Consider the following 12568-nt stretch of genomic DNA (forward strand, 5'->3'; position numbering starts at 1 on the left):
AAGTGGCAGAAGGCATCGGAAGAGTCGCGGATGTAGGTGGGAAGAGACTGGACAAGGGGAGAAAAAATATAGAGTCGAGATAGGAAGAAATCAGTTCCTTGGGGCAAGAACAGGCTGAAGCGATGGGTCGACCGGGGCGGTCTTGTTTATGGATCTTGGGAAGGAGGTAGAAGCGAGCTGTGCGGGGTTGGGGAACTATGAGGTTGGCGTCCACGGAGAGAAGATCTCCAGAGGAAATGAGGTGAGTGACGGTCTGGGAAATGATGGCTTGATATTCAGTAGCAGGGTCATGGTCCATAGGGAGGCGTCAGAGAGTTGGCGTTCAGCCTCCGCAAGGAAATTAAAAGACTGATGGAGTTTTGGGCATCATCACAAGAGGGGCTTCATCACGAGAGGCACAAAATATAAAGAGCCACTACTGCAGTTGTGTATAATACTGTTATGATCTTATTTGGAATATTGTGTTCAATTTTGGTCACTGCATCTCAAAAAGATAAACTACGTTAATTGACTGCAGCATTTGTGTGTCTAACAGTGACAACTTCAAAAGTTATTCAATGACGGTGAAGAACTCTGAGGCAATCTAAGGACCTGACCAACACTATATAAATACAAGTTATTTTTTTTCTTCAAGAAAGTCCATCAACCAGGTTGATATCTGGGCTAAAGGGACTTGGCTATGATGAGTACATTAAACTTGAGTTATATTCCCTATAGATGAGGAGGTTAAAGAGTTATCTGATCAAGGTGTTTAAAATAATTAGCAGGGTACATATGGGACAACTTTTCAATGTAATAGGGGAATCCAGAACAAGTTAATTAAAAACAAATTCTGAAAAAAATGCCTTCACACGAAATGCTTTGTGAATGTCAAATGTACTGTTTCATAAGACCACAGATGCAAAATCAATTGAGATGTTTAAAAGGGAGGTAGATATTTACTTTGGAAACAAGTGCAATAAGGGAGACATTAGGGATTTGTGATTGCCACGGCTAATAAAATGGAACAACAGACTCTTTGGGCTGAATAAGCCACTCCTGTTACTATGTTCCGATCCAGCTACTATTTTGAAAGCCCAAAATGATTTCACCTGTTAATAGCTTGCCTGGAGCATTATTCTAGACATTTACCATTCTTGTGTGAAATTCTTCCTACTATCTATTTTAAAATTATATTTAACCAACATAAACTACTAACATGTCCTACTTTGTATATTCTGGTTTATTCAATCTAAAATATTTAATATTTTGGATGAGATCCCCCACCTTAAACGTCTTCTCTCTGTACTGTAGAGTTTGAGCTTTTCTAGTCTTTCATCATAACTAAACTCTTTACAACTGGGATATTTTGATTTCTCTTCTCTGCACTCTGCCCAATACATGTACATTGTTTGTGTAACATGGTGATCAGACTGAACAGTGTTCCATGTCGGGGCTGCCCAGTGCACTTAGATCATTAGCATGACCAGTACATAACTTGTATTCTATTGTTCTAGCTAAGCCCAGTAGGTTATTAGTAACTATGCCCAAGGTCTTTTTAAAGCCCAACTGAGATGACCAGTGTATATTATTCAACACCTTTCACCCATTTCTAGCTTTTTTTCACACAAGTTTATTCCCAGCTATTAAACCCATTAGCATCTCCTCTTTAGATTAGCATAATCAATAACCTCCTCCTGTTGTTCTCACATTTCCTTCATTTTAGTCAATCCTAGCAAAGGACTCGCCTGAATTCTCTCCCATTTTTGATAAAGTGTCCCTACCCAAAATATTAACCAGTTTTTCCTCCTGGTTGATGCTGTCATTCACGAGTCCATCTAAAATGCTTGCATATTACCTACCTTTAAATAACACAGAGGCCACTTCTAGGTCAGAGTTCACCTGATCTTGAATGTTTTTACTCTCTTCTTCATTCAGAGACTTCACAAATCGAGAGCAGACATTCATATCAAATCTATTGGGTAGGACAAATTTCATTCCCATGGCAACATTGTGGGAAGGACCACCTTCTGCGTGAATATCTGCATGTGGCTCCACCTTGATATATGGAATGTCAGCATAGGAAGAATGATTCTCGTTTCCACCTCCGGAGGATTGGGCTTCAGTGGTTGGGTTCTCTATTGCAGCCATTACTGCTCAACTCCGTTGGTACAATCTGCTACGCCATCTGTTGGTACAACATTGAATTACAGCATGTCAGCAGATGTATAAAACAAAGCCTGAAGATAAAAATTTATTGCGCTCATGTGAATTTGAACACTTGATTAAAACAGTTAGCGGAATACCATGAAACAATGCTACAATTACCAAATTAGCAGCCGTTGGCTCATTTGGTAGAACTCTCACTTTCGAGTCAGAAGGTTGTAAATTCAAGCACCACTCCAGGTCTTAAGCACATATTCTACACTGACATTTCAGTGCAGTACTGAAAGATAGCTGTATTATCAGAAAGATTGCCAATTCACACTGCCTAGTTCTCTCTGGTATTTAAATCTGCTTATAGGTATCAAGTCATTTACCCAGCAGTTTGGGTATTAAACCAAGGTTCTGCCTATTTATTCCTCAGGTTGGTTCATGTGACTGTTAGGAATCCTATAACACTATTTGAAGAACAGCAGGACTGCTGCAGTTCAAGAAGGCGGCTCACCACCACCTTCTTAAGGGTAACTAGGGATGGGCAATAAATGCTGGCCTTGTTAATGATGCCCATATCGCAAGAATGACATTTTAAAAATCGAGCCATACTGCTTCATTTCCTTTTATACCATATACCTGATTTTTTGTACCAAAAGATCCATATGTACTACATCTCTTTATTTATCCAATTAGTCATTTCCTCAAAAGGCACGAATAACATTGTCAAGCATGCAACTGCCGCCTTTACCTATTCCATGCTTGCTGACTTTGATTATTCCACGCATCTCTAAATGCTCATTAACTTGAATGTTTTAATTTCAAAAAGATGGATTATAAGAGTTAGCCCACAACTGATCTATAGTTGCTTAGTTTATTATTTTCTCCCTTTTTGAACAGAGGTGTTACATTAGTTATGCCCTGGTCATCGTTATAATTTGCTTATCTAAGGAGGAATTGAAATATTTGTCACATCATCTGCTATCACCTCAGCAACTAGATGCATGCCATCAGGGCATGGTGACTTGTTCACCTTCAGTTCTGCTAATTTGTTCAGAATCATTTCCTTTCTTACACTTACCTTGAACATTTTTTGTTCAGAATCATTTCCTTTCTTACACTTACCTTGAACATTTTTTGTTCAGAATCATTTCCTTTCTTACACTTACCTTGAACATTTTTTCCATCGTCTCTTCTCGTACTTCTGCATTCTCACTTTCACCATCATTTGTAAAAGCTGAAGCAAAATAGATATTATGGGGCAGAAATTACCCCTTTTCTTTAACAGCCATGGCCACCAGCAATCACTGCCTAGTTGGCGCGCAGTCGCTGACATTTCACAAGTTACCCTCGTGGATTTTCCCGGGGGAGAATGTCTCCACTCTGCCCATGTTACCGTCCCATCAACCCCTTACCGACCGGCGGTGGCAACCTCTTTTTCGCTCCAGGCAGGAAATTGCCCTGCGGGAGCGGTGCTGCCACCAGTTGGTGCCACTGACAGCTCTCCCCTGTGGGAAGCTGCCTGCGGCTGAGCGACACATCCAACCTTAAAGGGGAGGGCGCACTGCCGCAGCCGCCATTTTATTTTAATTGTCGACCGACTCCGAGGTCGGCCTGACAATGGCGGTCATGAGTTCGGCCGAGTTGCCAATAGGCAGTCCGGCACCCCCTCTTGGGTACCAGGCCGCTGGCATGGCCAGAACCCCCACTGGTGGCCCAGTAGGTGCCATTAAATTGGCTGCAGAGCTCGCAGCGGCCCTCCCCTTTAACTGAAGGGGAGGGACGTTGTGACGTGTCACGCTGACGTCATCAGTGCGGCACTGATGACAGCTCCCGACATCCTCTCCGCACCAACACCACTTCCACCCCTCAAAAGCCGAACTTCACCGCTCGGACACTGGAGGTTGAATAAAAGGGGCAAAACCGCACGAAACACCGCCGCATGGATTGGAGCAGTGAATCAACTAAAAAAGTGAGTGCGGCCCCTTTCAGTCGGGGGGGGCAATTTCAGCCCCTTAGTATCACTGCCATACCTTCATTCTCCATAGTAAGATTCTCCCATTCATTCCAAAGTGGTCTTACCCTCTGTTCCTGCACTTCACTTCCCCTTGTTTGTTCATGGAGATTACCCTTCTCCAAGATGTTATCATTGTCACAGGTGATAAGTACTGAATAGTTGCCAACTGCCTCTCATATACACGTCTATCTTTCACATTTCACTGGTCCCTGGCTGCTAATCACAGCAATAGTCAAATTTATAGGGCTAGAAATTTGGTATAGTCAAGAAATGGGCAGTGTTTAGGCTAAAAATGATTAAGTAGCACCACCTGAAAATCGTCTAGAATGCACACAATATTCATCCTCAATCCTCATTAAAATGATTGTAGTCATGATTCTCGTCTAAAAACCCAAGCTCATTGGCATCACACTGAAAAGCTGGATCAATATTGGGGGCAGTCTAAACACAAGTAATGATTGCCATAGGCTTTTTTCACTACTTAAAGGGGAGGTTCATTGATGCTGCAGCACCTCATTCTCAGGATTGTTGAGTATGCAACTGCCTCAACAACCATGAAAAGGACAAGAAGTAGTACTTACCGGTAATTACAAAACCCGATGGCAGATCGCCACCCCAGGGAGAGAGCCCAGAGATTATCGAATAAAGCTTTGGAAGCATTCGTTTTAGCAGTGGAGAGAAGGTCATGTACCCTGCAACTGGCAGGTGGCCCTTACCACAAGTCTGCCGGACTATGTGGAGAGAGGTGGCACACCACGTCACAGGCAGCACTGTGCTTCCCAGGACCCACACTCAGTGCAGGAAGAAATTTAACAACCTCACATTCACTGACATTACGATCTCAGTGATGGCGAGATCCCCAGCTATCGAGGCCAGCAGCAGCGCTATCAGCAAGACCGATTCAGCGTGCGGCGCTGGAACCGGCATCAGGTGCCGTTAGAGTTCTCACGTGTGATGCTAATGTGTGGCACAAATCATGTGAATTTCTCTGAGAGTCTTAACTTTATATAATCGCCTAGTTGCCATGGAAAAAAGTCAGCCAATGAGAAAAGCACACATCACTCCATTATTGCTAACAATCGATTAACTTATTACTAGCTCAAACCAGCCCACATGTAACAACAAGTTTAAAATAAAAACAGGATATGCAGGAAACACTCTAGATCACTTCTGATGAAAGGCCATCGACCCGAAACGTTAACTCTTTCTTTCTCTCTCTCTCCACAGATGCCTTTCCATTACAATCTGTAAGAAGACATTGGCTGCCCTAGTGTCATCAATCCATTAAAAATATAACAAAAGTGCTGCCTTTTTAGAGAGATACACACAACTAAAAACCCAAATCATAAAAAAACAAAGGAAACATATCAAAATAGTTATTTGCACTATCCACTCCAGTACCTACGATGCCAACAAAGCCTCAAGCCTACTGGTGGATACCGAGTGCTCTTTCTCCAGAACCACCTGAGCACGGATGAAGTCACAGAAGAGATGCAGGCAGTCAGAGCAACTCTTCCCCCCTCCCACCCAGAGGTAATGTTCAACTTGGACCTGTGGATTGCCACCGTGGCCAGGCCCAGGAGCAGACCCACAAGGAGGTCCACCAACTTGTCTACCCCCCCTCTGTACTAGGTGGCCAAAAATTAGGAATGTAGGACTGAAGTGCAGCAAGAGGTTAAGGAGTAGCTCTCTCCACAGAGATGCTTCCAGCTTTTTCAGTTTTTAGTTCAGATTTCCACTATCCACTGTATTTTGCTTTTTTATCAACAAGTATAAAGTAGTTACAAATGGTGATTGACATTAATGTACTTCACTTTAGCTAGAGTAAAATATTCATTCATGGGATGTGGGCATCGCTGACAAGGCCAGCATTTATTGCCCTTCCATAATTGCCCTCGAGAAGGTGGTGGTGAGCTGCCTTCTTGAAGCACTGCAGTCCGTGTGGTGAAGGTACTTCCAGTGCTTTTAGGGAGGGAGTTCCAGGATTTTGACCCAGCAACGATGAAGGAACAGTGATATACTTTCAAGTCAGGATGGTGTGTAACTTGGAGGTGGTAGTGTTCCCATGCGTCTGTTGCCCATGACCTTCTAGGTGGTAGAAGTCATGGATTTGGGAGGTGCTGTTGAAGAAGCCTTGGCGAATTGCTGCAGTGCATTTTATAGATGGTACACTCTGCACGCACGGTACATCAGTGATGGAGGGAGAGTGAATGTTTAAAGTGGTGGATGGGGTGCCAATCATGCGGGCTGCTTTGTTCTGGATGGTGTTGAGCTTCTTCAGCACTGTTGAAGCTGCACTCACCCAGGCAAGCAGAGAGTATTCCATCACACTCCTGATTTCTGCCTTGTAAATGGTGGAAAGGCTTTGGGGAGTCAGGAGGAGGACTTGCCCCAGAATACCCAGACTCTGACCTGCTCTTGTAGCCACAGTATGTGTGTGGCTGGTCCAGTTAAGTTTCCGGTCAATGGTGACCCCCAGGATGCTGATGCTGGGGAATTCAGCAATGGTAATGCCATTGAATATCAAGGTGAGGTGGTTAGACTCTTGCTTGTTGGCAATGGTCATTGTCTGGCACTTGTGTGGCGCGAATGTTATTTGTCACATATCGGCCCAAGCCTGAACGTTGTCCCGGTCTTGCTGCATGTGGGCATGGACTGCTTCATTATCTGAGGTGTTGTGAATGAAGCTAAACACTGTGCAGTCATCAGCGAACATCCCCACTTCTGACCTTATGATGGAATAAAAATCATTGATGAAGCAGCTGAAGATGGTTGGGCCTAGGACACTGCCCTGAGGAACTTCAGCAGCGATGTCCTGGGGCAGAGATGATTGGCCTCCAACAACCACAACCATCTTCCTTTGTGCTAGGTATGACTCCAACCAGTAGAGAGTTTCTCCCTGATTCCCATTGACTTCACTTTTACAAGAGTACCTTGATGCCACACTTGATCAAATGCTGCCTTGATTTCAAGGGCAGTCACTCTCACCTCACCTCTGGAATTCAGCTCTTTTGTCCAAATTTGGATCAAGGCTGTAATGAGGTTTGGAGCAGAGTGGTCCTGCCGGAACCCAAACTGAGCTTCAGTGACCAGGTTATTGTGAGTAAGTGCCGGACGACACCTTCCATCACTTTGCAGATGGAGCGATAATTGTTCAGATTGGATTTTTCCTGCTTTTGTGGACAGGGCATACCTGGGCAATTGTCCACATTGTTGGGTAGATGCCAGTGTTGTAGCTGTACTGGCACAGCTTGGCTTGAGGGGCGGCTAGTTCTGGACCACAAGTCTTCAGCACTCCAGCCAGGATGTTGTCGCGGCCCAAAGTCTTTGCCATAAACCAGTGCGCTCAGTCGTTTCTTGATATCACGTGGAGTGAATCAAATTGACTGAAGACTGGTTTCTGTGATGGTGGGGACCACGGGAGGAGGCCAAGATGGATCATCAACCCGGCACTTCTGCCTGAAGATGGTTGCAAATGCCTCAGCCTTGTCTTTTGCACTTGCGTGCTGCCTCTGCCATCACTGAGGATGGGGATATTCATGGAGCCTCCTCCTCTGGTTAGCTGTTTAATTGTCCACCACCATTTATGACTGGATGTGGCAGGACTGCGGGGTTTGATCTGCGAGGTTGGTTGTAGGATCGCTTAGCTCTGTCTATAGCATGCTGCTTCCGCTGTTTAGCATGCATTGTACTAGTTATCCTTTGTTGTAGCTTCATCAGGTTGGCACCTGGTGCTGCTTCTGGCATGCTCTTCTACACTCCTCATTGAACTAGGGTTGGTTCACTGGCTTGATGGCAATGGTAGAGTGAAGAATATGCCAGGCCATGAGATTAGATTGTGGTGGAATACAATTCTGCTGCTGCTGATGGCCCATAGCGCCTCATGGATGCCCAGTTTTAGCTGTTAGATCGGCTAGGAATCTATCCCATTTAGCACGATGGTAGTGCCACACAGCACGATGGAGAGTGTCCTCAAGTGTGAAAATGAGACTTCGTCTCCACAAGGGCTGTGCAGTGGTCATTGCTACCAATACTGTCATGGACAGATACATTTGCGACAGGTAGATTGGTGGATTTTTTTTGAAGAGGTGACTAAAGTAGTAGACAGGGGAATGTCTATGGATGTTATTAATATGGACTTCCAGAAGGCATTTGATAAAGTCCCACATGAGACTATAATCTAAGGTAGAAGCCCATGGAATTGAGGGCAAATCATTGACCTGGTTAGGAAATTGGCTGAGTGGCAGGAGACAGGCAATAGGGTCAATGGGTAGGTACTAAAATTGGCAGGATGTGACTCGTGGTGTCCCGCATGGGTCAGTGTGGGGCCTCAACTATTCATAATATTTATTAACGATTTGGATGATGGCATAGAAAGTCATGTATCCAAATTTGCTGATAACCCAAAGATCGGCGGCATTGTAGGCAGTGTAGATGAAAGCATAAAATTACAAAGGGATATTGATAGATTAAGTGAATGGGCAAAACTGTGGCAAATGGATTTCAATGTAGCGAATGTGAGGTCAACCACTTTGGACTTAAATAGGATAGAACAGGGTGTGTTCTAAATAGTGAAATGCTAAAAATAGTGGATGTCCAAAGAGACTTGCGGGTTCAGGTACATATTATAAAAATGTCATGAACAGGTACAGAAAATAATCAAAAAGGCTAATGGAATGCTGGCCTTTATATCTAGAGGACTAGAGTACAAGGGGTAGAAGTTATGCTGCAGCTATACAAAACCATGGTTAGACCACACCTGGAGTACTGTGAGCAGTTCTGGGCATCACACTTTTGGAAAGATATATTGGCCTTGGAGGGAGTGCAATGTAGGTTTACCAGAATATCCGAACTTCAAAGGTTAAGTTACGAGGCGAGATTACACAAATTAGTATTGCATTCCCTAGAATTCAGAAGGTTAAGGGGTGATCTGATCAAAGTTTTCAGGATATTAAGGGAAATAGATAGGGTAGATAGAGAGAAACTATTTCCACTGGTTAGGAATTCTAGGACTAGGGGGAATCGTCTAAAAATTAGAGCTAGTCCTTTCAGGAGCGAAGTTAGGAAACACTTCTACACACAAAGAGTGGTAGAGGTTTGGAGATCTCTTCCGCAAATGGCAATTGATGCTAGATCAATTGTTAATTTAAATTCGAAGATTGATAGCTTATTAATCAAAGGTTTAAGGGATATAGGCCAAAGGCGGGTATATGGAGTTAGACCGCGGATCAGCCATGATCTCATTGAACGGCAGAACAGGCTCAAGGGGCTCAATGGCCGACTCCTGTTCCCACGTTAACAACAAAAACAAATCCAGGGATAGTGATGGAGGAGTCTGGGTCTTTGGCTGAAAGGTATGATTCTGTGAGTATGACTGTCAGGCTGCTGCCTGACTAGTCTGTGGGACACCTCTCCCAATTTTGGCACCAGTCCCCAGACGTTATTGAGGAGGTCTTTGCAGGGTCGACTGGGCTGGGTGTGCCTTTGCCATGTCTAAATCTGGTATCTAGTTCAATGCCGGGTGGCCCATTCGGTTTTATTCTTATTATTTTTTGTAGTGGTTTTGATACAACTGAATAGCTTGCTAGGCCACTTCAGAGGGCAGTTAAGAGTCAACCACACTGATGTGGGTCTGGAGTCACATATAGGCCAGATCGGGTAAGGACGGCAGATTTCCTTCTCTAAAGAATATTAATGAACCAGACGAGTTCTTACAACAATCCATCACTGATACTAGTTTTTTATTCCAGATTTATTTAATTAATTAAATTTAAATTCCGCAGTTGCTGTGGTGGGATTTGAACACATGTCTCCAGATCATTAGTCCAGGCCTCTGGATTACTGGTCTAGTAACATAATCACTATACTACCATACAATAAAATAAATAATTTACATTTATATATTGCCTTTAAGTTAGAAAAATATGCCCAAGGTTCTTCGCTGAAAGGTAATCAGAGAAAAATAAAGCCTCAGCCAAATAAGGAGATATTAGGAGGGGCGATTAAAACTTTGGTCAAAGATGCGTGTTTTAATGAGGGTCTTAAAGAGAGAGGTGAAAAGGCAGAGAGGTTTAGGGAGGGAATTCCAGAGCACAGCCATCAATAGTGGGATGAAGGGAGCGGTAGATATGCAAGAAACCAGTGTTAGAGGAACACAGAATTCTCAGAGGGTTATAGAGCTGGAAGAGGTTACAGAGAAAGGCCATGAAATTAATAAAACATTTAGTACTTTTCCCCCCAATCATTCCTCATGAGGCTAAACTTCTGGGTTTTCGCACACCACTGGTGTCTCACTGCTCCCTCACCCCGACAAACATATCTGCAGACTTTTATTCATTTTTGGTCCAGTACACCACAAACTGTTTCCTAGCCTCTAACTCCACCCCTCTCCCTGACAACTATCTGAGGCTGTTTGCAACCTTGGAGTCATATTTGAGCTGCCGACCACATATCCGCGCCATCACCAAGACCACCTATTTCCGCCTCCATAACATCGCCCCAGCCTCTGCTCATCTACTGCTTAAACCCTCATCCATGCCTTTGTTACTGCTGGACTGGACTATTCCAACGCACTCCTGGCTGGCCGCTCACGTTCTACCCTCTAAACGAAGTCATTCAAAACTCTGCTGCTCATGTCCTAACTCGCATCAAGTCCCGTTCACCCATCATCCCCGGTGCTCGCTGACCCACATTGGCTCCCAGTTAAGCAATGCCTTGATTTAAAAATTCTCATCCTTGTTTTCAAATCCCTCCAAGACCTCGCCCCTCTCTCTCTCTGTAATCTCCTCCAGCCCCACAACCCTCAGATATCTGTGCTACTCTAATTCTGGCCTCTTGAGCATCCCCGATTTTAATCGCTCCAACATTGTCAGCCATGCCGTCAGCTGTTACGGCTCCAAGCTTTTGAATTCACTCGCTAAACCTCTCCACCTCGCTTTCTTCTTTAAAATACTCCTTAAAACTTAACTCTTTGACCATCTGCCCTAACATCTCCTTATGTGAGTTTGTGTCACAATTTTGTTTGATAACGCTCCCATGAAGCACCTTAGGATGTTTGACTACCTTAAAGACGCTATATAAATACAAGTTGTTGTTGTTGTTGGAGTATTTTGATGTATTCAGATCTTAAACATAAACAGGTGGTTAAATGGGTTGTGAGCTTTCTATTCCTGACAACTATTCATAAACTTTACTTCAAGCCTGGCTTAATCGAGCCTTTTGTGTGTGTGTGTGTGTGTATAAAAGTGACAGGAGGAACTGTTGTGTATCTGTAAAGCATGCACTCCCATGTTCCGCCACCAGGGAGCACATCCCCTGAATTCCCAAGGGATCCCAGCATCCCTTGGGAGCACTGTATATAAGCCGGCCCCCAAGGCCTGTTACTCACTCTGGAGTGTCTTAATAAAGACTGAGGTCACTGTTACTTTAACCTCCCTGTGTGCAGTCTCATCTGTGTTAGGAACACAACAACTGGTGACGAGTACACAAATCCAACGCAAAGATGCAGCAAACTGTGGGCATCCTGGAGAAGTTCTCGGAGGGTGAGGACTGGGAAGTCTATGTCGAACGGTTAGACCAGTACTTTGTAGCCAACAAGCTGGACGGAGAAGGAAGCGCTGCAAAAAGGAGAGCGGTCCTCCTCACAGTCTGCGGGGCACCGACCTACAGCCTCATGAAGAATCTTCTGGCTCCAGTGAAACCCACAGATAAGTCGTATGAGGAGCTGTGTACACTGGTTCGGGAGCATCTTAACCCGAGGGAGAGCGTGCTGATGGCGAGGTATCAGTTCTATACGTACCATCGATCTGAAGGTCAGGAAGTGGCGAGCTAGGTTGCCGAGCTAAGGCGACTTGCAGGTCAATGTGAATTTGTTGGCTACCTGGAACAAATGCTCAGAGACTTTTTTGTACTGGGCATTGGCCACGAGACCATCCTACGAAAACTTTTGACTGTAGAGACACCGACCCTCAGTAAGGCCATTGCGATAGCACAGGCGTTTATGTCCACCAGTGATAACACCAAACAAATCTCTCAGCACACAAGTGCTAGCAATGTTCATAAATTAACTGGAACTGTGTTTGCGAGAAGAAATATACGGGGCAGAAATCACGAGTCTGCAACTGCCAGCAGGCCTCAGGTGACCCAGATGACTCAGAGTCCGCAACAAAGGATGAATGCAAGGCAATGCACACCTTGTTGGCGTTGTGGAGGCTTCCATTCAGCCTATTCATGCCGCTTCAAAGGGTATGTTTGCAAGAGCTGTGGAACAATGGGGCACCTCCAACGAGCTGCAAGCTCTGCAAAACCTGCTAATCGCCACTTGGCAGAGAAAGATCGGTCCATGGTGGACCAAAGCAATTTCGAGCCTCAAAAAAAGGAGACAGATGCTGAAGTACACGGGGTGCACATATTTTCGAC

The 12568-nt window shown here is 44.6% G+C and overlaps 1 protein-coding gene across 2 annotated transcripts in view; it reads right to left on the minus strand.

Annotated features, from left to right (window-relative positions):
• ankra2 (ankyrin repeat, family A (RFXANK-like), 2) overlaps nucleotides 1-12568 on the minus strand; it is a 56959-nt gene that overhangs the window by 41377 nt on the left and 3014 nt on the right. For both annotated transcript variants that reach the window (XR_011593952.1, XM_070885941.1), the window contains exon 2: nucleotides 1842-2167. Coding sequence is in view for 1 of the 2 variants with exons in the window: in XM_070885941.1 (XP_070742042.1) it covers nucleotides 1842-2130 (289 nt within the window). In the remaining variant the exon portion in view is untranslated. The remainder of the gene's footprint in view (nucleotides 1-1841; nucleotides 2168-12568) is intronic.

Source organism: Pristiophorus japonicus, chromosome 1 (genome assembly GCF_044704955.1).
Source record: "Pristiophorus japonicus isolate sPriJap1 chromosome 1, sPriJap1.hap1, whole genome shotgun sequence".
Lineage (NCBI taxonomy): Eukaryota > Metazoa > Chordata > Chondrichthyes > Pristiophoridae > Pristiophorus > Pristiophorus japonicus.